The following is a 26,846-nucleotide window of genomic DNA, read 5'->3' as shown; positions in this document are numbered from 1 at the left end:
GCAGCACCAATAAACTGAAACTGCGAAATTTTTTCAACACACACACACATACGCATACACGCATTCAACCATACACCCATACACTTACAGCTAGCTCAGATCATGCCATGCAACATTGCGTATACGTAATTTAGTTTGTTGTCTCTTAATAGCTGAAGCTGCAACGCTGCACAGAAATATATGTACATATATAAAAATTGACGGCACACAACTATTTGAGTGGGGATTTGAAATGTTCAGCAGAAGAAAACAAAACCAACATTTGCTGGTATATTCTACGTGCTTTAAAGAATAACAACGCAATATTGTGGAAATTACAAATTGAGACGAAAGCTTCAAATAACTGAGAACTGAGAATGTAAAATCAACAAAATTCTGACATTTGTTGCACTTGCTGCACTGCTGTCTTCTTCTGCTTCTATAATCCGATTAGCACATTTCTACTGGAGAGCAATTCGAAACAATCATATGTGGGCAAACAACTTTAGATACTTTCAATGGCAATACTATTTGAGCTTTGATGCTGTCTATCGATTTAGAATTACACTAAATTAAATTAATTTGGATGAAAATTATCTAATTTATAAATGAAAACAATTTAAAGAAAACATAAAAGAATATATATAAAATTTATATTATTATTTAAAAATATTGACGAATTTTTAAGAAGTTTTTATATAAATAGAAAATGAAGATAACAAAGAAAAAAAAAAAAAAAAAAACATTTAAAGAATATGAAAAATATGATTTAAGCATCTCAGCTTTAATTAAAAAGGTCTTCTCCCCATTGAACTAACTTATTTATTTTTTAATTGGTTCAAATATATTTAATGCTTATTTTAGTCTGAAAAGAGAAGATTTAAACGAATTTTGAATATTTGTAAGATTAAAATTAGTTTTTGTTTTTTTTTTTTTTTTTTAAATTTATTTAAGCGTTGAATCCGTACAATGAAAATATAGTAGCTAGTTAATAATATTAGTATATACAAATATTTATAATTTATAAAAATATATTGTTCGGTATATTTTCAGCTCGTATTAAAAACTTTTTTTTCCAATGGAACTAATTTATTTTTAATATATATTGAAATGTTCTCCTGTTACTTCTTAAATCTTCTTATGTTCAAACATAACATAACTCGTTTTTCGTCCGTAGCACAAGTTGGCTATAAAATCATTCACTTTCCAAAACGCTCTCCACTGTGGCTAAATATAAACTTGCCTCTGATGAACTGAGGCAGTAAAGTAGTTTATTAAGCAGTTAATTTCCATATACGTCACGTTTCATTAACGTGTTTACAAACGCGCTGCTTTTCTAATGCATTCATTTAGTGTTTGGCATTCGGCTTCCTGCTTTAAGTTCAATTGACTATCAGATGGCATCTGCTTATCGACTCTCTGCTCTCAAGGTCAGCCGAAGCAACCGCACTTACGCGTGTTCTGTCAGCTGTCTGATGAGAAAAGTATATTTAAAATGCATTTAACTGGCTTAAAATGCATTGACCCAACGACATGCCAAACTCTTCAACAGCTGACAACGCTTAACAATCGATTTTAACAATTTTTAATGCCCGCCGACTGCCAGATCATAAATTCAGGCAACTCCCCTTGCCTCCCCTCCAGCAGCAAGCCGTGGGTCGTGGTGTTATGTGCTCGTATTTCCGTATATTTCGCGAGATAAATCAACGCGCGACAAATTAATGCTGCAAATGAAGTGCAACTGCTGCAGCAGCGCAAAGTGGCGACTCGGCGGCTCGGTGGTTCGTTGGCTGGGCCGGGCTGGGCTGGGCTGTGTGGTACAGGTGTAAAATGGGCAGCGATATGCCGCACATCGAATCGCCGCCCCAATATGCAGTAACAGTAAAAATAAATGAAGGCAGTCAACGTTGCATATTTCAGTGGCCGTGCGGCTGCCACTGCTGATATAATTACGCAGATACTGTCAATATTGTGCGAGTGTGTGTGTGTGTGTGTATTCGATACAGCCGTAAGCTGCGCTTGCTGTAAGCCCCACCGTCTGTCTCACTCCCCTGTCGTAGGCCTCATCAGTTTTTATATGCGTCGCATTTAACTTTTTGTATTTTGCATTTTTTTTGTCGCGCGCTGAGTACATTTCTTTTGCATACTTTTGGGCGGGCATGGCGCTTGTCTGCCGTGCGATTATTTTGTAATCCACGGCGCCTAAAGCATTGATTACACATTGTATACCTGGACAGCTCGCAGCAGATCAGAGCTTGGGCAGGAGTGGGACAGCCTGGCCATAATGCGTGTTAATCAGCATCATTAACTACTAATTAAGTGCGGTTGCAAATGCAGCCAACTGTCAATTGTTCCCAGTCACCGCCGCGATACTGTCGCACCACTGCCGCACCACCTGTCGCCCGAGCCATTTTATTTGCTCGGCGCTGGCTTAGTTGTCAAGCGATGTGCAATGAGGCTGAAAATTGCACATTGCTCGATTCCTGGCAGATTGTTATTCGGATTTGAGTTTCACTAATCGCAGTTACTGTTCAGTGCGTGTGCGTTTGTCATCTATATGTTTGAATAGAATACAGATTATATAGGCAGATGATTACAGTAACTCATTTATTTCTATAAAATATGCAAAAATTATGACCACATTAATGTATTTATTGGATAGCCCTATTAAAATATATTCCCCTTTGGATTGGAATCCAAGAAAAAGTTTGTTTCACCCAAGTCCCATTCGTTCCGCTCATACGAGCCGTACCCACATTCTGCTTATTACGAGCATATTTTTAGTTGCTATTAAGTAAGCCACAAGCAATTATACAATTCATTCATTCATTAGTTCATTTTGTTCGGTTCAAGATTCAAGATCAAGACAAATCAAGAGAAACAGTGAAGTGGTCAGTTCATAGAAATACTTTGATAGATCGACATAACTCTATATGAATATTAGAGGCAAGTTTTGAAAGCTTTATGGTTATTATTATGTTGGAATAAGAACAATTTAAATAACAGAATGATTTATTAATATATATTATTAAAATATATTGCTGGATACAACGAGAAATTTATGGAATTTATCAAATGCTTTCTTCAACAAGGATAATAAAGATAAAGATAAATATTGACTAGCTCATATTTTTATTTTTTATTTTATTTTATTTTTTTTTGTGTAACATTATGTTCAGTTATAGAGACTGGAATATATAGCTAATATGCGGTAGTTCTATCTGCAATATTTTTTCATAAATATTTTTATAGAGACAAATAATGTTGTTTTATATATATCTCTAATCTCTCAAGCCTAGCCAACCGCAACTGCACATTCCTGGAACAAACACCAACTGATTAGTGTGGTCAAGTTCAATAGTCTATAAATTGTAATTGCCTGTCAAACTGGACCAATGCAATTTTCACATTGTCCAGCGGCTCGTACTATGCGCCAGTATGTGTAAATATATTTGTGTATATTTATTTATTTATGTCGGGATGTGCGCATCAAAGCGTAAACGCATTTTAATTCATTTAATTAAGCTGCCAATATTTGACCAAAATGCAATTAACAAAAGCCGGCTTCGACATGGGGCACTGGCTTTGGTGTTGCCCGGGCCTCTTGTCCTTTGTCCTCTGCTCCGCGTGATGCGGTTGCCACGGCTAGGCAGGGCCGAGAGCAAAAAATGATTTGTTTTAATTACGTAATTAATTTGGCAGCTTTTTTTTTTTTATTGTACACGATTGAGCTATACGCTGGGATATGATGACACAGAGGCAGGCTTTGTAACAGGCAGCGGTAAAATTTTGAGCAATTATGGAATTTATTTAAAAATAAAATAATCTAAATAGAGTGCAAAATAAGCCCTATTTGATCTCAAATTAATTTTAAAAGTGATTGAATATTATAATTGGTGTTTGTTTTATAGAGCTGGTTTACTCTAGCGCAGTTGTGAGGGTATTTGCTGGCCAGCCCACTCTTAGTTTGTTTATCTTTTTAATTAGTATACGCCGTGCAATGTGTGTGGCTGCTGCGGCGAGGCTTTAAAGTGGAAGCTCAAACTACATTGCCTGAACTGTGACCCAGGCCGGCGGCTGGGTTGTTAAATCCATTGGAGGCAACGCGTCGTTGCAGACATTTCCCTAATCAAATCGTAAAGACGTCGTCGTCGATGTCATCGCAGTTTCTTGTTAATTTTCCTTGGTCTGCGACCCGGCGCATTCCGTGGCGAGCCCTTGCCCTGTGCTCGGTGAGTCCTGGCACTTGTTAGCGCAATTGCGGCAGTCGCAGCCACAAGTGGTCAGTGGTCTGATGAGGCCAATGTGCACGATGCCGCCCGCCTGGGCGTGGTTGTGGGCGGAACTTTTGAATCTAACGAGAAAAATTTCCACATCATCAAAGCTCATTCCAGCCCATAAATTTCGTGATAAATGTGAGTGCATGCCGAATGCCGTGCGGCGACTCCTTAGGGAACGGGCCGAGCTGCCGCTCCTGCAACTCCTTGACGGCCACCTCTTGCTATCTGTCTGCTGATGGCGATTGCGATGCGGATACTAAGTTGATTTCTCTCTTCTCTCCCAAGCATGCATTTGGCTTTCATAAATTTCCAACTTAAATCGATACTGGGCCCTGGCACAAGCAAGAGAGGGAGCGGGAGAGTGAACGAGAGAGAGAGAGAGAGAGTGAGAGAGAGAGAGTGGAGAACAGGCTTGCCTTCAAGTGCCCATAAAGTTGGAGCTGCTGGCTGCAGCCGCTGATTGGGACTGTTGCTGATTGAGTGCGGCCGGGCTGGCATTTTGATTGGAAAACAATTTGGCAAAGTTTTAGCTTTAGTTTTTCTTTTATTTTATTGATATTCTATGGGAGATTCGTTAGGATGCGCTGCATTTAGGAGCTCTAGATTTACAGGCGGTTGCGACGGTAGACGACACGACGCACAGTCTTGTAACGGTAGCCATCAATTGAGGGCTGCTCGATCTGTTCGATAGCCTGCTGCGACGTCAAGACTGGAGCTGGAGCGGGAGCCGAGTACTCGATGGGAGCCTGAATTTGGATTGGTGCTGGAGCAGGGGCAGGGGCAGGCTGGTACACTGGAGCAGGAGCTGGGATTGAGACTGGTGCGGGTGGAATGTAGTTGCTGACCGGAGCAGGAGCTGGGATCGACACTGGTGCGGGTGAGATGTAGTTGTTGACTGGAGCAGGAGCTGGGATCGAGACTGGTGCGGGTGGGATGTAGCTGCTGACTGGAGCAGGTGCAGGTGTCTCGATTTGGATTGGGGCAGGGGCTGGCTGATAGACTGGAGCTGGAGCTGGCTGGTAGACCGGAGCTGGAGCTGGAGCTGGCTGGTAGACTGGAGCTGGAGCTGGAGCTGGCTGGTAAACTGGAGCGGGCGCAGGCTGGTAGACCGGAGCGGGTGCTTCGTAGGTGATGGGTGCTGGAGCTGGCTGGTAGACCGGAGCGGGCGCCTGATAGTTATAGCCCGAGCTCAGGTGGGACACATCAGCACTGGCGCAGGCCAGGAAGGCAACGGCAACGACCAAGAATTTCTGTGCAAGAGATCGCGATTAAAACCAATTTCCGAACAGTGGGCTCTACGTGGACATCGTGGCTTACCATTTCTGCGATAGTTCGGCTCTTACTCCACAAGCGTTTGAATAGCTTCTGTCTGTCTGGGCCTGGTCTGTTACTATTTATACCATTCGCAGATGAGAGCGGGTGTCCAAATACTCTTGGCGATTGTGAAAAACCTGCCTCGAAGAGGCGTCAGTTGTTTGCTTAGGTGTAGACAAAATCGAATATTGAATATTGAATTTTGAATATTGAATATTGAATGCTGAATATTGAATGCTAAATGCTAAATGCTGAATGCTGAATGCTGAATACTGAATATGGAGTGTTGTTAAGAGTTGCTAACTAAATTGTCTTTGGGGGCCAGACGATTGAAGAATGGGCCCCGCTCTTGATGGCAACTCGTTTGCCATAGAATTTATTGCCGGATTGTCTAATTTATGCCATCAAATTGCTTTTTAATAACCTCATCAAGTATAATGAAGAGCGCCAGCTAACGGGAACTTTTCTACAAATATGCATTTTATATAAACAAAAATTAATTTTTATTCTTATTTCTTTCATAGTATTTTTTGCGGAGTCCGGTTAACACATGTCTCGTGTCGAGCCGGAAATTTGCAAATTACATTTAACAGGTTTGGCTTCAACTTATTGTTGGTTACGTTATAGTTCGTTGTTCTCAATCGCTGGATGGAAAGTGTTTAAGCATTGTTTATGGTAGGGCTTAGACGACTTTTTGCTTATGCTGACATAATTCTTATCATTGCCTCTGGGTTGCTTGTTTTTGGCTTGTTTTTCTTTTGATGTCTATATCCCGTTCATTTCTATTTATATATATATATATATACATATATATTCATGGGCCTTTGGCCTTTGGCCTTTGGCCATTAATATGTTGATTCTGCTTCATTTTACTACCAGAAACCAGTTCCATTTGCTCACGCTTCAATATGGGTCTGGCAATAGACGTGACGTCTTCAAATTGATTTGGCTGACAGCTCCGTGAAGGCTGCTCGCAGCTGGGCTATGGTCTTAATCGCTTGTGGAAATATTTATAGAAAACACTCGCCTTCAGGAAGTAGCGCGTAAATGAAAGCTTTAATTTATTATTTAATATAAATATATTATAATTTATAATGAAGCCCTAACTTATATATATATTGAATATACCCTGTAAATGTCAAATGCATTAACAAGCTTATTCTGTGAGAAGTGATTAAAATAGCTCATTCGGTCATGAACATCGCTTGCTACTGAGCTATTCCAAAGCTCATTAGCGATTCGTTCATGAACAGTTCGAAATATACCTGGAGTCTGATTCCGCTTTGCTGATTTGTGGCTTTTGTATGACATGCAAATGATTGCCTTTGTTTATGATAATTAATAGACACAGAAGCTGCTTTGAGCATTGTTCACAATAAAATATTTGAGTGCTATCGTGAACATTTAACATATTTTGAAACCCAAATCGGAGAGTGCGAATAATTGAGTGAATAATGTAATATAATTAATTGTTTACACATACTTAATTGATTGTATCGGAAATTAAAATGCAAATAGTTTAAGTGATTAAATTATGACCTCAAAAGAAAAAGAATTAAAATTGAATGAAACGAAAACGTTATAATAATTACATACTAAAATCTGTATTTGATTATTATTTATAATTCATAATAAGTTACTCATTATTTAAGATCTATACTCTTTTAGCGGTATTATTACATTCTTATTTTAATTTATATTTATTATTTCTAAATTATCATTATTATTATTTTATTTTTATCATTTGTATTTTTCTGTTACAATGTGTCCCAGCTAAAAACAATTATTATATAATTCAATTAAAATTATTTATTAATTATAGTAAACAAATTATACAAACCATGTATAAAATTGTGATAATTTTTTATTAGTTTCTATTTTTATGAAATTTGAGTTCTTGTTGCATTTAATATTATTCTCTACGGTGCTTTTATTTTCAGCTTAATTTAACACACATGTATATATTAAAACTAAATTTCAAAAGTGTTTCAGTTTTGATACCATAAGGAAACACGTTAAAAAAGCTGACGGCGCTTACTCTTTTGTTCATCCTCTTCATTGTTATGCGAAACATAAGCATCTGAGAGACAATAGGCAATCTGTAGTCTTCCGTGTGTTAATTTGGTCGACTGACGCCCCCTCATAAAATTTCTTTAATATTTTGAGTTCGAAATTTCGATAGAGACCATTAGCAAATGGAGGAATAATAAACAGTATTTAAATACTAAACGTGTATAGAACTGCGCGCCTTGGTTGCCCTTCCTTGACTCGTGCATTATTTCCTCATAGTCTAGAGTTGGCTCTACGAATGCTTCCCATTATTTATGGTGATATCTTAATTTGCTGGCACGACGTTGTCTTCGGCCAGCTAGCTGGCTAGATGAGCTGTGCTGCGGATTAAATTGCAACTACAAATTCAGTTTATCAAGCCGTTAATCATGAGCATTGCTGCTTAATTTTAGCGCTGTCCAAATATTGGCTAGCAGATTTATGATCCGGCTGGCCGGGGCTGGTACGTCTCTCTCTCTCTCTCTCTCTCACTCTCACTCTTTGTCAGCGGTTGGATCATACCATTCGTAAGCGTAGCGCAAACAAGACGCGCCACTCAAATAGTCAAACAGATTCATGGCCCAAGCGAATCTAAAAACTTGTTGTTAATTTTATATGCAGCTACCAAATTTCAAATTGGAACTTTTCAGCGTTTTGTTTGTTTCCTATTTCTCAGACGAGTCGCGTATGTAAATGTCGATCTCTTGAGGGCCAATTTATGGGCATACGATTTGCATGGCTTAGCTTCCGATCATCTACAATACAATCTAAGGCCTGTCCCACATCTCATCTCTCATTTGCAGTGCATTCGCATACAGCTAGTCTGGCGCATGGCTAATACAATTATGTTCCAGTTTGTCGCTCTTTTGTTTTAGCCAACTAGTTTTTATTATATATTTAACTGCCTTTTTTCTTCATGTATAATTTGTATGCATATTTTAATGTGGTCGTTTGCTGAGCGCCACAAGCGGAGGGCTAATTATGGCTCATCTGTTGGCCTTGACTTTGAAATTCAAATTTTACTCAAGCATCTGCTAGGTGCGACTCTGTTTTCGGCTTTTGCATCTTCTTCGGCTTCTTGCCCGCTTTCTTGGCCGCTTTGTTTTGGCATTTTGTTGATTAGCTGTAATTAAGACTCGGCATGAGTCTGTGTAAATGCTAATTTGTCTAAATGATAAGCCATTTATTCGAACTCACTGTAAAGTTTTCACTCACTCAGTTTCCGACTACCTCTTGCCATACTCATGTTCATAATCTGAAAATCAAATTTGTTTGATATTTTTTAATTTTATCATGCAATCTGCGCTTTGTATTCTGCTTTGTTCGGACTGCACTTTGCATCTAAATGAGTTATGATTTATATAGTTTTAATTGTGCCTATACATATAGATGGCAGATTATAATTTGGTTTACAATGAGCCGATGTGGCCAAATATTGATATAATTAGCATATGATGTCATCCAGTTGGCCATCGTCAATGCTCGCCTCACGAGTCAAATAGAGGCTTTACTGTAGTAGGTTGGTTACTTTCTTTGACTTGTGTTAAATGATTTGATAGCTATTCGGGACATTCTGGATTATACGGAGAATATATTTTAGTACGAAAAAACGCTTCATTCACATAAACCCTTCATGCACACGCACACTCAATCACACTCTCAGAGTTCCTCTCGTAAATCAGCTAAAAGACGCATAAAATGTGTAGTACGTACTGCGTACGGTAGGTGGAGCCACCTGTCAAGTGGCCAGGCCAGCCAACCAGATAAGCGCAAAATTCTTAATGAAACGACACGCATGCACAGTAAAATGTGCATTTTCCGAGGCCCCACACACAAGTGCAGCTGTATATAGACGTTATGTACCTACAGTTACAGTTAGTCGCTTTAGCATTCAAAGCGACCCCCAAAAAAGAAAGAGCCAGAATGAAGTGGATGCGGCGCAGCAGAGGGTTGGCCAGAGGGGAGGGTAGGGGAGGGGAGTCGAGAACTTCAGATTCACAGCGTTTCGACGAACGTTGCCAGCTGTGAGGTGCAGCGTACAAAGCCAAACGGAAATGAAATCACGTACCAGGGGCGTTGTCATTCACAATGAGTGCGCCACCAGGCAGGACTCGAAGTAGTTGTTGCAGCAGTTCGTTTTGTTGTAGTTGTTGTTGTTGCTGTTGCTGTTGCTGTAGTTGTCAGCAGAGTCGCGGCAGCTGCCATTTTGTTCTGTCGTTGTGTGTACGTCTAATGTCCAATTTCAATTTGGCAAAGGCAAAGCTACCGCAAGTGCCAAACAATGCAAACGCCCCCACCAATCCTCACTCACTGTAGTAAAAACACTCACACACATGTGTGAGTCCCCCGTCTAGTATTTCACTTAAGTGTGGATACTTGCACAGATAGCTAAAGAGAGAAAGAGAGCAGGAGAGCAGGAGAGCAGGAGAGCAGGAGAGTGGGAGATCGAGCATGCCCGCATAAGTTTATTTACTTTTAACACGAAATAATAAAGTTTACAAAAGAAAACGTGCGCCGTGCGGTATGCTGCACTTTTTCTAAGTATGTGTGTGTGTGTGTGTGCCTGTTTGTGTATTAGTGTGTGTCGCTAACTGCTCCTCATTCGACTCAAAGCTGAGTTTTCCTCTGCCCATTTGCTGTCACAATGTAGGCGCCTCAAAGCGAATATTTAACAAACTCTTGAGAGCTGTCAATTTATGCTTAAAGACCATCACGACATCATTCACTGTGCAGGATATTCATATTTTCAGAGGATTTATAATACCACAAAATGGCTAAAAAAAAGGAAAATAATAATAATAATTTTCTAACTATGTATTAAATCAATTCAAGAGTATCATTTTATGAATATTTTATTTCTATATATGTAAATCTAGTTAAACTTAATTATTTATCACATTACTTTTGAGAAGATTATTAAAATAAATAAATAAAGAATATTAATTAAAACAATAAAACACAAATTATTCATTCATAAATTATTGTTAATATATTTAGTAAGTAAAGTGTAGCTTAACAAATTTAATAGCTTGAGTTCTTTTCGTGTTAGCCCCAAATATACTAAGTCTACATACAAATATATTAAATATATGCAGAAATTGAATTTATGAAAACGCCTTTAAAGCTGAGAACAGGTAGAGTATCTCGCATTTCAAACAGCTGAAAAAACGTAATTCAACGCATTGCACCAAAACTCGCAACTCTCGCAACTTTCGTCACAGCTTCGCAAAAGGTAAAAAAAAGAGTAGAAAAATTAGCGACATGCCGTGACGTGACTCGACTGCCTGAGCCAGCAGCGTTGCCCCTTGTTCTATGCCCATGCCCATTTCAAGTTACTTAACCGACATGTTCTTTGTTTTTGGCGTGTTTCGCTGCTGTTAGCCATGTGCGAGGGCCCGGGCCTGGGCCAGGCGCTCATGGACAGCTTATGGATGCAGCTCGGCACTTACAGCCAACTGAATTATTTAAAAAGACGCTAAGAGCAAAGCAACTGTCGCTTTGTGCAATTAAATGCGTTCTCAGCTCGTACGCACACATGCGACAATAGTTAGAAGGTCCGCACAGATGGCAATGATAATAATTATAGGGACCCGAGGACATGCCTGGGGTCTGCTTGTGCCATGTGGCCCATGCGTGTGCGCCTAATTACAATAAATTTGGCTAATTATTGTCTGGCACTTGCGGCCCTTGCGGCTCCTGTAAACTTTAAGTAGCTCTCTCACTCCCTCACTCTCTCTCTGCCTCTCTATCACTCACACACACTCTCTGTCGCCACCAACAGCAACATTTCACAGACAAAGTTTTTCCCATCGATATATGGTGGAGTGCGGCCGCATCCACAATGTCGCCGACTGAGGCCAATGTCTGGCTAATTGTCTTGTAAATTATGATAAGGAACTTTCACTATCAACTTGAGAGCTGGTTAAAAGGGTCAGTTAGGTCACCTGCATATGGGAGATGCGAAAAGTGTGCACACCAGTCGCTCTCGCACTCGCACTTGCAGTCAATTTCACGTGGCACTTGGTCAGGGGTTGGCGTAATAGCATTATATAATATTCATATATCTATCTTATGGAGAGGAATTTATAATACTGTTGTCTCCGCATTACATGCACTTTGCACAAACGTCTCAAACTAGCACTCAGGATATGGCAAATTTATAATTGCAATTTTTTAAGCACATGTCGCTCTTTAAGAATTTTGTTTTGTTTGTTATGTTACTTTTTAAATTATTTATAAAATATATAAGATACGCAAATGGTCAATATTTACATTTTATTAAATTTATTAATTAAATTAAAATTAATATTAATATACTTATATTGTTTAGCTGCTCGAGTGTTATATTTATGTGAAAAATGATTAATATAATTTAATATGTATATTTATTAGCTAAAATTGAATTTTGTAGATGTTCATATAAAAAATTTTTAATAATATTTTCATTGATTTAAAACTAAATAAAAAATGAATTAAAAAATAAATAATTTTTAATTTAAAATTAAGAAATAAATAATAAAATAAAATTTAATTTAATTTTACTTTTAATATTTATGCAAATAAATTTATTTATACAATTTAATTTAATATAAACAAATTAAGTTCAAATGAATTTAATTTTCTTAGACAGCTCAATTATATTGGATTCCTTTAATAATTTGTATTCAACAAATTTATTTATTGATATTCCTTTTCGTATTTATAAATACATAAATGAAATAATGCCTCACAGTCTCATTCATTTTCGTAAACATCATTTCTACACAATTTCAGAATCAAATCAGAGCGAGGCCCTCTGGACGTTTTGGGACTTTCACAAGCCATCGCTGAGTATCTGTTATTACAATCCTCATCTGTCGACGCTGATATTTTTAACAATCATTGCAAATCAAAACAAATGCCGAACGATTTGCTTTATGTGCAACTGCAGTGATTTGCCTAGGGAATGTGCCTGTCAAGCCCTTCATTTTTTATTGCCCCGTGCGCCCCAATACCCAGGCCTCTGCCAGCTTTGTTGTTGCAGCATATGGGCGCATCATAAAGCGGGAGCTTCTTTTCTTCGGCTTCCCCTTCCCTCTGCTAGTCCTTCACCCTTTGCGCTTGACTGTTGCAAGCAGCGAAATGCAGTCAACTCGTGCGCCAGCTGAGCGCGCAATTTAGCACAACAATGCGATACGTATACGCCCCGTGGTAGCCTCTTAGTAAGTCATGTGTTGGCATGTCTTCTCCTGCTGGCTGACTGGTTGGCTGGCTGGCTGGCTGACTGCTACTGCTATTTAGAAATGCCTTTGTCTTGGCCTCGGTCCCAGCTCTTAGCTGCCAGCGAGTGCCGTTTGTTTTTTGTCTTGCCAAATGCGCCATATTTTTGAGTTTATGTCTTCGTTTTCTAGCAAATATTTCCACAGACCAGCACAGGGACCGGGATAGAGGGCAGACCGTAATGCATATGTTCGGCGTGTCGTCGTTTTGTTTTATTGCATATTTATATTTTATAGCGAAAGTAGCAAAATATACGAGTAAATCGTTAGGACGCAGCCCAGCAGGAGGCGGGCCAGAGAGAGAGAGAGAGAGGGGCGCCCGAGATGTTACAACGGCACAATTCTTGGCCTTTTTGGCAAACATTCGATAAAAGAACTCATACATAAGCTCTGCCAGCCGCACATGTGCCTCGCACACACAGACAGACACACACACACACGCACACACCGGCACATGCTGCTCAGCAGAGAGACAGGGTAGACAGGGTAGACTCCTGCATTAAGTTCTCGTTGCGCTTTTTGGGGGCGTTCGTTGGAAGCGCCACAAAATTCAATCATAAAAGTTTTTCAATAATCCGCTTTGCCCCGATTGCATTTCAATTTGCGCAACATTTTTGTGCAAAAACTTAATTTTCCACCAATTAGTTTTTTGGGCTGTTCGATTGAGGGGCGCAGAGTGTGCGGCAATACGTAATTGATGTGTGCTCCCCATCCACTCTCAAATGTGGAAAAAAAGTTGGTAAGGAAATTTGATTGGGCAGCAAGCGGACAAACAATTTGACATACCAGATACAATTCAATCGAAATTCTAGCTGGCTCCCTGAGGAACATACTGAAGCAGGCTTGAGCTGCATAATCTGAACAATAGGAATTTGGGAATAAACTAAGTAGATATTTGATGTCTTCACTTCTGGTTTATGAGTTGCCATGCAGGCAAAACTCGATTCATTTTTAATAACATCAGCTCATTTAAATTTGATGAACTTAAATCTCGAATGCCTAAGAGTTATGCGAAGTGCTGCTGATCTCCCATATAGCCACACATATTACTTATGCCAGAGAACACTAATCCGCATATTTTCTCGTCGGCAAGTACGAACGACCTTAATCTTCATCCTAATGGCCATCGCATCATATGGCGCTCAGAAGCACATTCAGTATTTTTATTGATCCTTGGAGTATGCACCTGCACCATCCGCTGCTGCATGGCGGCCATAGTGGGGCGCTGATAATGTTAATTTTATTCAAAGGTTATGCCGTTACAAGCGACGGCAAGCCGGGCGGGCCGGAGTCTACGGAAAACCGTAGACGGACAGCGACGACGGCGACGAAGATGGAATGCAAGTACGTGTAGAAATTTACGAAAAATTACGAGAGACGCAGCGAAAGCTGCTGCACAAAATTGCAAATCGTGTCCAGGGTCGAAGACTGAAACACCCAGAGATGCCCGGCACTGAGCTGGCAGCTGAGGCCAAGACTACGAGCTGAGTTCCCGGCCGGTTGCTTGCCCCCAAAACGTCGCCATGCAGCATTTATTGCCAACGAAGCGTATTTGGTGCATTTGATGCGCTGCATAATGGCGCACGCCATTAAATGTCCATTGACATGCCAAGCGGAGAAGTCCAGTTGGCACAGTGGACTGAACACTATTTGAATGTAATGCAATTGAAATTGAAGAGAAATTGAGGAGCAAAGGCAATATTTCTAAGCTATTACTACTAAATTTTACTTGCAAAATTCAAATTAATAAAAATTATATAATTACAAAAAATAATAATTAAAAAATATTATTAAAAAATTAAATATATCATTATAAAATGTTAGATGTTAAGAAATAAATGCTCAATGGTAATCTAAATAAATATTGTAACAACATTTCGAGTTCAATTCTCAATTTTTAATTTTCACTTTCTACTTCAATCGATTCTCATTGTGGTTTGCCACACTGTCACTGGCATTGGCAATAGCGCATCGCAAATCCAAATCGAATGCGAAACGAGCGTAAATCGTGACCTGCAAGGATCTGCTTAGTTTTCTTATTAGCTGCGATTACATTTGATGTTTGTTGTTCGGTCAGCGTGGCGTATACTTACTTACACTCACACACACATATATCGTATGCATGTCTGTGCATGTCTATGCATGTGTGTGTGTACTACATTTTGTATGCTTAAGCAGTGTTTGTTGCTGCAGTTGTTGCTTTAGTTGTTGTGGCTGTTGGTTTTACACTTTGCTGCCAACGTTTTTGTACGTGGCCAAGTTGCAAAATGTCGAAAGTCTTCGTCGCCATTGCCGCATCAAATATGTTGAAAAGCAATTGGCAGCCATCACGGCCTGCCCTTGTCCCTCCGCCTCAGTTCACCCTCTCTCTCTCGCTCTCGCTCTGTCAGCCAGCTGCTGACCCTGCGGAGGGGCATGTCTGCTAATGCGCTGCTGTTGGAATTTCTTCATTGAGTACGTGCATTAAATTTCAAATCAAAAAACATTTCAGCACACACACACACACACACACATACACACAAAATAGACTTGATTCCGAAGAAAACGAAATGGAGCACAATATTTCAAATGCATTTTTCGCTGCATACTCGCAGAGGCGTTCAACTGTGCCTCAATTTATTTGGCAATGGCGAAGCAATTTGTTTGATATTATTACAACTATCAGCGCCGCATATTTTAATTGTTTTTCGCTTCATTAGCCAGCATTCATTATTGCCATAATAATTTGCCATGCTTCGCTTGTCAATTTACATGCGATTCAATTTCCTGGCAGCCAAACGCAATCAGTAGACAAAACAGGAAAAAAAAAGAAAAACAAAAAATAAAGAAAACAACCACAGCAATGCATATCAATTGCTGCTGACAATTTCAAATAGAAAATGTCTTCGCATTGTAAAGAAAAATGAAAAAGGAAAGCAAACAATCGAACGAGAAAAACAAATGAATAACAACAAGAGTTGTTGCTGTCAATGACAAGCTTCACAACAAGATTCTGAAGAAAAAAAAAAAAAAAGAAAAAATGGAGGAAGGCAAAAGAAAGAAAACAAAAAATCAGCTCAAAATGGAAATGTAACTGCAATTGAGTTTGGTCTGGTTTTCCCCGCAGGCCGTTGTTCGCTGCATGCCGCACCCGTCTCTCTCTCCCTCTCTCTCTCCCTCTCTCTCTCTCTGTTCCTTCCAATTGTCAACTGTCAATGAGTTTTCAATTGCCGCCAAGTTGCATGTTTGAAGATTTGTGTCCCCAACTGCATTTTTCTAAGCCGCCAATTGGATTGGTTTCACTTTGCTTGCTTTTGACAGTCCTCTTTTCCATTGACTTGTCAGTGGCAGGCGCTGAGCATGGAGCATGGAGTATGGAGCCTGTAACGGAGATCCAGCTAATTCGCTCGGTTTGCGGTTGGACAAATTGTTTTGTTTTTGGCAGTCAGCAAAAAAAACAAAAAAAAAATACAATAAAAAAAAGTCCTTAAAGCTTCATGCCTGCCGTTCAATTGTCGTCGTCTAGACTCGCCCAGATTTTGCTATTCATTTCCTTGCTGTTTTCGCTCGATTGGAGGTGTGCCATACAATCGCGTGCTCAAGACTTTTTCTCACTGTAACTAAATGCAAAGTGTTCTCATTTCATTGCAGGCGTTGAGTGCCCGGACAAAGTTACGCCTATTTCCATTTTTGTCAAGCATTGGAATTTTGAACTCTGTCCCAGATTGTTTGCATGACTAAAATATATAAAATCTGCAAATATATATTTTAGCTAGCTTTAGCTTTTGCCTTGATATTAGCCAAAAATAGCAGACAAGGTGCAAAAAAATATAAATAATTCGTTTTTTGTTACAGGTTAAAGATTACAGGTTGAAGGCTATGCGAAAAGGTGGATAGCACATCCAAGCCAGCTCAACTTCAAAACTGGCTGTAAATAAGAAAAGGCTAATAGTGAAAACATTATTATCTAAGCTGCAGTGGAATATAATTAAAGTGTTGGCTGAAAAAAAAAAAAAAAAAAAAAAAAAAAAAAATGGAATAAATAACAAATGATAATAATTCATTGGCTTACAGATCCAATCACAAAGATTCGAGAGATACGAAGAGCGGATTGAATACCCAAATGATTGAGCTACAATACAATAGCTATCAATATAATATTCATGCTTGAGCAATTGGAAATAAAGTGCATAATAACAATAAACAATTTGTAAAGCTATAACAAATAATTCAGTCAAATGAGATGCCATTTTAGACTATTTTGAAATTATAATAATGTGAATATTTTTACAATATTCATATTCTTTAAGAAACATAAAAATAATAAATATAATAAGTAATATATAAATAATAATAATAATAATATATAAATAATCATAAAAATAAGTAATATAAATAATAGGAGACTATAAAAATATTTAAAATATAATATGATATAAAATTAAAAATATAATTTTTGACTAAATCTCGTAACTTTTTGAATATGAATATATAAACATAAAATTTAAATATATATTTATTTGGATAAACTTCGTAACTTTTTGAAGATGATAATGACTTTATAAGCTTAGGTTTAACTTTACGCAGAGTCTAAAGAACTAATTCTAAAAAATCAATAATACAACTAAATACAAAAATATGTTATTCAATAAAATAAAAACACGATCTCTCATATAAAAAGGAAATCTAAGGTAATTGCAAATATGAATAGCATTCAGTAAGTAAATAGTAAATGTAATTTGCAGCTGTAACATATTCTATACATATATGTATTTATATATGCTGTGTACATTGATATATCCAAACAAATATTGCTGAAATTTTGCATAGATATTGAATGGGGGCATCTGCTGTCGCTGCCGCTGCTGCCGCTCCCGCTGCTGCTGCTGCTGTGCAAACAGTGGCAAAACATCTGTCGCTGGGCGTGCAGAGAAGAGGCCTACATTTGGATCTACTATTGTAACTGCTTATTGTTTTCTGCATCCGCAGTTCCAATTTCCAGCAATTTCGGAAAATCCCCCCTCAGCATACAAATGGGAAAAGCGCCGCTTTTCCCTTCAGCCAGCTACAGCCGGCGAGTGTCACGTGAGTCGGCAACGGCCGTGCAAAAATTTTCAATTGAAAGCATTGATGAGTCTATATCTTTGCCTGATTCTTTTTTCTCTGCTCTTTTTTCTTTATTTTGCGTGCATGGCTGTGGCAGCAGCGCTGCCAGCGGGTGGCTTGACAATGGGCGTTACGGGAGCCCGAGGCGGAGCCGCAGCAGGGGCGCAAGGACAACGGCAGAGGCCTTGTGCCTCGTGCCGCGGCTTTTGTTGACAGTCGCGGCTATGTGTGTGAGTGTGAGTGTGAGTATGTGTGTTGCCCACGTAAAAGCAATTAATTGGAAAAATGTGCAAATAGAGTTGTGCAGGTGGCGTCTGTTGACTTAACCTCCATTGCATAAAGCTCGACTTTTCCAGTGCCTGAGTAGCCCCGGTCTGCCAGAGACAGTCGTTAATCGCTGTTAATAGACCCGTACTTAAGCAGATGCATAGCACACGAAGGATGCTTGTGGAGTCTTAACTATATGCGAATTCCGCTATCAAGTCTATATTTATAGATATTTATCTTTGTTTGTTCAAATATATTTATAATTTAAACGGCAGCATTTTTCGATATAAAATCTTAATAATAATATAATCTTAGTTAAAATATAAGTATTCATCAAATTAAGATGTTATTTGTAATTTCAAATGGAATTGATGGTGAATGCATAAATTCCTTTATTTATTTAGGTTTTTTTTTTTTTTTTTTTTTTTTTTTTTTTATTGGTTTGTATATAAAAAACTAAACCATATACCGAGTTATGAGGATTTCATCCCAAATGTATTAAAATTCCATTTTCCATATTCTCTTAATTCGATGCATCGAAATATTAAAATATATTTATTTAAATGAAATCTGCTGTTCGATTTCAATTTCCGTAAATCTTTGCCCAAAATCGTGGCACTTGTAAATATTTATTTTTTTTTTTTCAACTCATTTAAGGGCATTCACAATTCGGTTTGCCAGAAGCTTCCACAACCTTTCGCGGCAAGTGAAAATGCAGTTGGAATAACTTTTAGTCGCTGTCAATGGCTTTTGTCTCGTGACGCAACGAAACTTTTCTAATTAAGTGGCAACGCCGTGGAGGCAAACTGGACAGAGGGTGGCCACTTGCCTTGGCCTATGCGCTGGCATTACAATAAACCGTTATGGGGCGCTTTTAATGACCAGTTGGCGCTGCATTTCGTTAGTTAAGTAGAGGGGAGCGGGCAGCGCTATGAGGAGTCGGCGTGTTAATGGTTATCGTTGTTGTTGTTCTTGTTGTTGTAGCTGTTGTAGCTGCGGTTGCCCAGCATTAGTTACAAAATGTCGTTAGCCAAATTATTTGCCATGTTGGCGCAAAATTTTTTATGGTTTTATCATGAGGGCGGGCGGGACAAGAAACCCAAAGCGTAAAAGAGAGAGATAGAGGGAGGGTGTGTGTGTGTGTGTGTGTGAGAGAGATTCAGAGTGCAGGACTAATTGCAGTTGAAATTTTGTTTTATGCGTGCGCGGCACATCAAGTTTTATATGTTGCGTCGCATTCATTTAATGGGGCGTGGCTGTGGGTAGGCGTAAAGAGCTCCGTACATAGAGCATAGACCGCTTAAGCGATATAATTAAGTAGAGCTGATTATGATAGTGCACCAGTGCGATTCAAACACTGACCTTCTAAGTGCGGTAAATGCTGCAAGCTGAATCGTTAAACAAGTTAAGAAGAAGAGAAATTAGACTGAATTTACAGTCAAATTGTGGTCGAGTTGCGAGGCCAAGCAGAGTGCTAAAAGCAATCGTAGCTTATCAAAATATTTGTAGCAGAGTATAAAAAACGTTGATGCAAAATGATTTGAAGAAAATCCTGGAAATGGTTTGGTGTAAAGCGAAATATTTTTGATTGTGCTGCATTGAAAGGCATCATAAATTACTCCATTAATTCACATTCGACGGCTCCTCCCCAGTTGCCCATCTGCAGAGGATGCAGCAAGTCCGGCTAACCGCCAGCTGTTGTAGAGAAAACCACAAGACTTTGCGAAACATTTGCTTCAATAGCAGAACACATAGAATATATGTGCAGCTCAACGTGAACAGTGAAGAGATGCGGCTTGGAGTGCGAGCTTATTGCTCTTTTACATACCCTATATTTGGCCCAATATTTTGCCTATACAAAGCAATTAATCTCAGTTACAACTGAAATATAATTTTAAAAAAATTATATATTTTATCCTTCATTATTTCTTTTAGCTTTAGTTTATATATCAGTTTCATTGGAATAGAATCTAAAAACTCTAATTGATCAAGCAGTAACTGCTTTACTTTCTTATTAGATTAGAGAATACTAATTAAATCTAGTTCGATATACTAATTGATATTCAAGCAGTTCCTGGTATATTTTCTTATTTGATTTTAAATTGGTTTTTGTTCACATATTTATTGCAACTTGCAACTAAATTTCAATTGTTTGTGAGATTCCACGCTGTTTCTCCAGTAGTCAAAGCTACTCTGCTGATGCTGCTCGCAATTTGTTGATTTTAGTATTTTTATTTTACCTCAACATCGGTTTCGATTAAAGTGCGGATGGTTGGGGTATATAATGCTGTTGTTGTTGTTGTTGTTGTTGCTGAGCTGCTGCTTCTGCTGCTGGAATTTATATTATTGCATACCAGGGCCAGAGACTGACTGAAATGGGACGGCAGAGTTAAGGCCAAGGGTTTGGCGGGGCAGGGACTGAGCAAGAGAGACTTGTAATATTAAGGCAACACGCTATATTTGCTTTTCTTTTCTATGTTGCCCCTCATTTCCTCTTTTTTGTTGGATTGATATTTGTGGCTGGCAATTGTTGCGCTCTAGACTAGAGTTTTCGTGTGGCTGTGCCGCGATTTACAAATTTGTATTGCATACTTTTTGGCATTGTTAACTTTTATGCTACGACTGCGTCTGTGTACTGCTTGGCTGACTTATTTATGGGCTTTACTCCAGCTGGCTCTCGGTTGCGGCCCACCTGTCCACACTACACTCTTCACTTGCGCTCTTCCACATTTACTTGCAGCTGAGCCCCAATATTTAAATAGATATTGATTTGCAACGTGACTTTTTCAGCTGTGAGGCTTTTGGTCTCGTCGTTTGTCACTTTTAATTTATATCATCATGGGTATATACTGGATTATTGCTGTTCAGCTAACTTGAGGAAGAGACTGGACATAAAGTAAGCCAGCAACCATAAGAGTTTATTTTATAGGTTCTCTATAGACGATCTTTGTACTTATATGCAGAAATGGAACTCAAATCATGATTCGACTCCGACTCTTCGACTTATTTAAAATTACATTCAGTTGGATATGCTATGCTAATCTCATTTTCGCTTTTGCTTTTTTTTTCGCAGCCTTTTGAACCCTTTTGAATACAGAATGCAACTGATCAGGTCGAAATAAGCTAAAAAATAAATAAAATATTTATTTATTTATTTTATTTATTTATTTTATTTATTTCTTAAAGCTATTGACAAAAACGAGAGTCAATTTTAATTTAAAAAAGCCTATACAAAGTACACGATATAATTTCAAATAGTAACACCAACCCGATGGGGGTATTTTATTTGCCAGTCCGGCCGGCTATGCCCACGTCTCACAGCCAAATATGTAAGGAAAAAAAAAAAAAAATAAGATCGATGCTCGATAGACCTCATATATGTATTTACTACATATAAACTGCATACTTCAACAGTTATTCGCAGCTATTTAGCCCAACACTTATATGTGTATATGCGTCTGTATGCGTACGTGTGTGTGTGTTTTTGTTTCATGGTGGACATGTGCAACGTGCACTGTTCAGTTGCGAGACTGTTGGCCCGTCGCTTCGATTTTTCAGCTTAAAAACTCATTCATCAATTAAATCGAGGCATTCATCAAAACAATTTCTCCCATGTCGATGTCAACATGGCTCCCAATGTGGCGACGCACGACAGGATCACGGCGCTGGCAATGCGAATCCTTCACATGCCCTCGTTTTGATTTTTTTGTTTGGTGCTGGCACTGCCTTAGCATATGCTTTTATTCATATTTCGAGTTTTCTGTTGCTGCGGCCTGCTGCCTACTGCCTGCTGGCTACTGCCTGCTTTTTTACTAATTGACGTGAGGATTACGAGGGAAGTGTGTGGACGCCTTTTGAATTTTGTTGTGTGCTTAATCTTCTGATATATAAATCGATCTTTGAGAAAATATTATACTACAGTAAATATTTATGGTCGTTGCTTAATGTAAGCTTATATAGTACTAGTACTATCTATACTTCTTTCCTATTATATAAAGAAAATAGATTTTTATTTTAATTTTTTTTTTTTTTTTTTTTTTATGGACTCTATTTTAGAGTTCCACATTGTTTTGCTGAAAGCAAGCCATTAAATACTTTCAAAAACAATTAAAATGTAAACAAAGCTTAATAAAATAATTATTTACAAATATTTTCTAGACAATGGCACGTACATGTATGTCGTCATAGAGGATATTTAAAATAAATACGAATAATTATCTATCAAGTCAGCGTGTATACGCGAATCAATTTCATACAAGAGTCGAGTATAGAGCAATACAAGAATTAGTATTGGGTGCTTGCAGCTCTCAAAGAAAGGAGCCAACTTCTAGAAAGTTAGTCTACCTAATATTAAGTAATAAATAGTCTTTTGTCCAATAATTTTGTAAGAGTGATATATCTTCTTCAAATTATTTTACAAATATTATATATACTGCAGTACCATCTCATATACTCTGGCAAGCTATTAGCACATAAAGTTGCGATCATTAGCGATCAGAGGGCTCCACCCTGGACAGTTAAGTAGATTAGAGTTTTGTTATTACTTTCAGATATTTTTTCCATGGTGAGAGTTTCGCTAATTTTTTGCGCACACATTTTCTCGCTGACAACTAAACACTCGGCTCTTAATTGCTTTTTCATGCCACAAAGCATATTTAATACTCGACCATTGACAGGTCGCCACTGACAGCAGCTGTCAGCTGTGTTTTGGTATGCACGGCAATTTGACGGCCCTCAACAGCGAAGGCTCTGCTTACCGCCCACCGCCCACAGCCCACTGGCCACCGCCCACAGCCCGCCGTCCATTGGCCACGCACACACACCCACATCCGCGGCACGTTCACGCTCAGAGCCTGCAAATTGCTCATTTCAAGGCTAATTTGTCAGCATAAGGCACGAAGAAGCAGAAGAAGAAGCAGCAGCAGACATGCGGCGGACATTGGCAATAAGTCGAATGGGAGGGAGTGAGTTGAGTCTGAGTTGGGCTGCGTTGGCGGCCGGCCCCAAGGCCCCAAGGCGAAGCCAACAGTCGCCAGGCTGTGCTGCGGCAGATGCAAATGCCCGACGCGCTCTTCAGCATGCACTTAATTACGCCCGAATGTCAGCTAAATAAATTTATTTACATAATTTTAATTAAACACAAAAGAGCGAACAAGATCAAAAATAAGAGACAGCGACAAGCCAAACTGTCAGAAGTCGAAATCAAAATCCAGCCAGAAGTCAGACCGTCTGTCTGTCAGGGTCAAGGATGTGTCTGTCAAGGTGTCAGACGAGCAGGCGGCACCTGTGCCTGTACGAGGGGAGCGGACTTACCTTCCCTTATCTCTATGTGTGCGTGTGTGTGTGTGTGTGCGTGTGTTTGCTGTGCATTTTGGTGTGCTTAACGAGATAATTAGATTGTTATTGTGGGCGAGTGGGTGGCTGGCGCCCACCGTTTCTTTTATATGGCATTTCTTTTTTTCTGTTTCTCTCTCTCTCTCTCTCTCTCTCCCTGCTGCTGCTGTTGTTGCTTGTGTTGGTCGGGGTGCTGTGCGGCGCGTCACCCTCGCAGTGAGTGTGGCCTGTGATTTTCAATATGCCAGCCAGGTTAAACCTACAGCATAGACCATCTAAGGCCTGCGTATGCCCTGAATGCTGTTGTTGCTGTGGCTTGAAGTTGCGGCAAATTGGGGTGACAAACCTCATTAATTACAAATGACTTCATTCCCTTTGTACACAGATATCGAGCCAGTCTCTGAGGTGTGAAGACACAGCGGCAGCGTGACAGTTTTTGTCAACTTCGCAACACGACCTGGCATGGGGCCCATGCATTAAAGCTCTTCATTCGATAAAGGGAAATGCTGCCAATCATTCAATTATAATCAGAAAATTGCCAAAGTACCAAATTAGTGTTTGTTTTTTACTTGGTTCAATATACAACATGAAACTTTGTAATGCTCTACTCACATATTAATCAAGTATAAATATATTTGAAAAATGTATTTATTTACGTGATTTTGGATTTCATATATTTTTCTGCATATTTCAGTTTATAGAAAAAATGCCTATCAATGTAATATATACAGTCGAGTCCCGATAATGTGTACCCCGCTAAATCGAAAATCGTTAAATCGAAACAAAAATTTTATCTCCTTGAAAGAAATTCTTTCTCAATATTTTCGTATTTTAATGTAAATCGAAAAAATAAAATAAATAAATAAATAAAATAAAACTGAGCCCTTGCCATTTCGAATTGTCGGGATTTTACTGTAATAATAGTTATAATAAACAGCATGATGGGCAAATATATACATATATATGTATGTGTAGCACTGTGAAAGTTTGCCCAACTTAATAGATTTTTTCCGATTCAGTCATTTAGCTTGAGTGCAGCCACATCTTTGGAGCGAGGCTGACAATTAAATGGCTTGGAGTGCAGCTCCCTGTTGGTTCTATTTTGGGTTGCGTGCTGGCTTTTGGATCGTCGTTGGGGCTGTGCGCTTTGGCGAATGAGTCGAACTCCCCAGTTGCATATAAATTGCTCTTTGAGTGTCGCCGCCAAATACATTGCAAATGTGACAAATATGCATTTGGCAACGATAAATTTTATGACCGCAGTCACTGGCGGCAGCCACCAAAAATATTTCACAGCCCCGAAGGCAAGAGCCACGCCCTCTCTGTGCCCCTAGCACCATCCTTTTGGGGAATGATCCTCTACTGTTGGCTGCTCACCATATTCATATAAATATAAATTAGCATATTTTGTGGCGTCAGAGCGTCGGCTGCAACTTGCACACACACACACACACACGCACAAATACAATCGTAATTAAATTGTCGCCAGCCAAAAGCTGCATGCCAACAACAATCCCAATAGAAATAAACAAGCTACAGAATAAATATATAAATATACATATATGTGTGTATGTATGTGTGTATTTAAAAATGTCGTTCGTTAGATTTTATTGCCATTGTTTGTAATTTAATTTGCTGATTTATGCAGGCAACTCAATCACAATTAAAAATGCCAACTGCGCTGATTTGTTGGCCTTGTTGGCGTCACTTTGTTTATGCCAATTTATGAGGCTCGGCATGAGGCCTGATTATTGCCAATTAGCCGCAATTGTTTTTGCTAGTGTCAGCATCTGGCCCCGCCGCCCAGCCAAGGGTTAACATGGCCAAAACTAAACCATCGACAAAAAAATCAGCCCACAAATCATTGAGTGAGTCAAGTTTGAGCACTTTGAACTGGCCCCAACCAAAGCGCATGCGTCAAAAGAAGCGCACAACGCTGGTTGGAGGACTCTATACTGGAGAAGTGCTCAAGAGCGCCTTGCTGGCGTTCAGTTTGAGTGAAATCGTTAAGAGTAATTCGTGGCATTTCATTTAGATGACGTCACGTGGCTAAAACTAATGCATTTCTTATATTTTTCACGCTAAAACATTAAGCTTATTCAAAGAAATAGCAAAGCTCTGAAGGGCTCAAACATATACATATATATATATATATATGTATATATGAATTTATTTGATTTAGTCCGCATTATTATTCCTCATTGGATTGAATGCCAAGGCTGAATTTCAAATAAATGAATTGAAAATTGATTATTTCTGGTTCGGGTTTCTTCCAGTTGAGTCACTTCAGGCAAGCTAAATAGATTATCTTTATAGTTCTACTAGCCAAAACTTTGCGGAACGAATTGGCGTCACTGAAACTAGCTAATTTTCTAGCATTGATGATCAAGGCTCTGAATTCCTTGCTTCTATGAGGAGAAAGGAAAAATGTTACGCTTATCAAGCAAAGTATTGAAAGACAACTCGATGATAAACATAATTTAATGATAACCAGTGAATGGTAGTCAGCTTCACAAACCGATTAAATTGGCCATTAGCCTAGATGCAATCAGTCCTCAGAGTTTCTTGAATGCAACAATGTTTCTTTTTTGTTCCTTCCACTTGATTATATTTGATTGGCATAGTTTATGCTATTAAGAGTTCATGTACGGCGAACATAAACATACTTAGCTAATTATATTCAACATGTAATCAATATAAAGTTTTATGGACGAAATATATATTTTGCTGGGCTCGCAACAAAATCGTTAAGACGCCGCAGGCAATAAAATAAAATGGAAAATGCAATTAAAATGTTTGCAGACGATGTTGGCGACGCATTGAGACACTTGCAATGCGCCAAATGTTTCCCGTAATTGCTGCTGGCTCATTAAAGTCCAAGTTCTGGCTGCCTGCACTCAGTCCAGTTCCACTCCATTCTCGTTCGCTGGGAGCGCAGCTGGCGTGCGAAAAGTGCCAAGCGGCGGGCTTAACAATGCGTTACATTCGCTTTGGCATTGGCATTCGCTTCTGACCAGAAATAGAGAGATGAAGAGAGAGAGAGAGAGAGAGAGAAAGAAGTCCAAGACCATTGGACGCCCCATGGAAAACATTAAAAATCCATTGCACAAAGCTAGATGAATAGGCTACAGCAGCAGCTAAAGGGGATAGCAGACAATTGCCGCTTTAGCGTTACGCATACGCCGCGTATTTCATTCCATTTAATTTCTCTCCTTTTGACCGGCCAGTGAGTGGCTTGCTTAATTAATAAATTGATTGGATTGTTTTCACAGCACGCAGC

The 26,846-nt window shown here is 39.0% G+C and overlaps 1 protein-coding gene and 1 long non-coding RNA gene across 2 annotated transcripts; both read right to left on the bottom strand.

Moving 5' to 3' along the window:
• Window positions 1–4,783: 4,783 nt before the first annotated feature.
• Window positions 4,784–5,729, bottom strand: LOC149268690 (uncharacterized). The gene is made up of 2 exons (XM_089470721.1): window positions 5,577–5,729; window positions 4,784–5,509 (listed from the first exon to the last, which is right to left on the bottom strand). The coding sequence occupies exons 1-2, from the start codon at window positions 5,577–5,579 to the stop codon at window positions 4,865–4,867; spliced, it is 648 nt and encodes a 215-aa protein (XP_089326847.1). The 5' UTR covers window positions 5,580–5,729; the 3' UTR covers window positions 4,784–4,864.
• An 8,852-nt stretch (window positions 5,730–14,581) lies between these two features.
• Window positions 14,582–15,495, bottom strand: LOC149268689 (uncharacterized). The gene is made up of 2 exons (XR_016270267.1): window positions 14,974–15,495; window positions 14,582–14,903 (listed from the first exon to the last, which is right to left on the bottom strand). It is a non-coding gene; the product is annotated as an uncharacterized LOC149268689 (long non-coding RNA).
• Window positions 15,496–26,846: the final 11,351 nt, after the last annotated feature.

This window comes from Drosophila arizonae, chromosome 5 (genome assembly GCF_054131065.1).
Source record: "Drosophila arizonae isolate 15081-1271.41 chromosome 5, UAZ_ARI_1.0, whole genome shotgun sequence".
Taxonomy (NCBI): domain Eukaryota; kingdom Metazoa; phylum Arthropoda; class Insecta; order Diptera; family Drosophilidae; genus Drosophila; species Drosophila arizonae.
The sequence above is the reverse complement of the archived record's forward strand: the minus strand, read 5'-3'. Positions and strand labels throughout refer to the sequence as shown.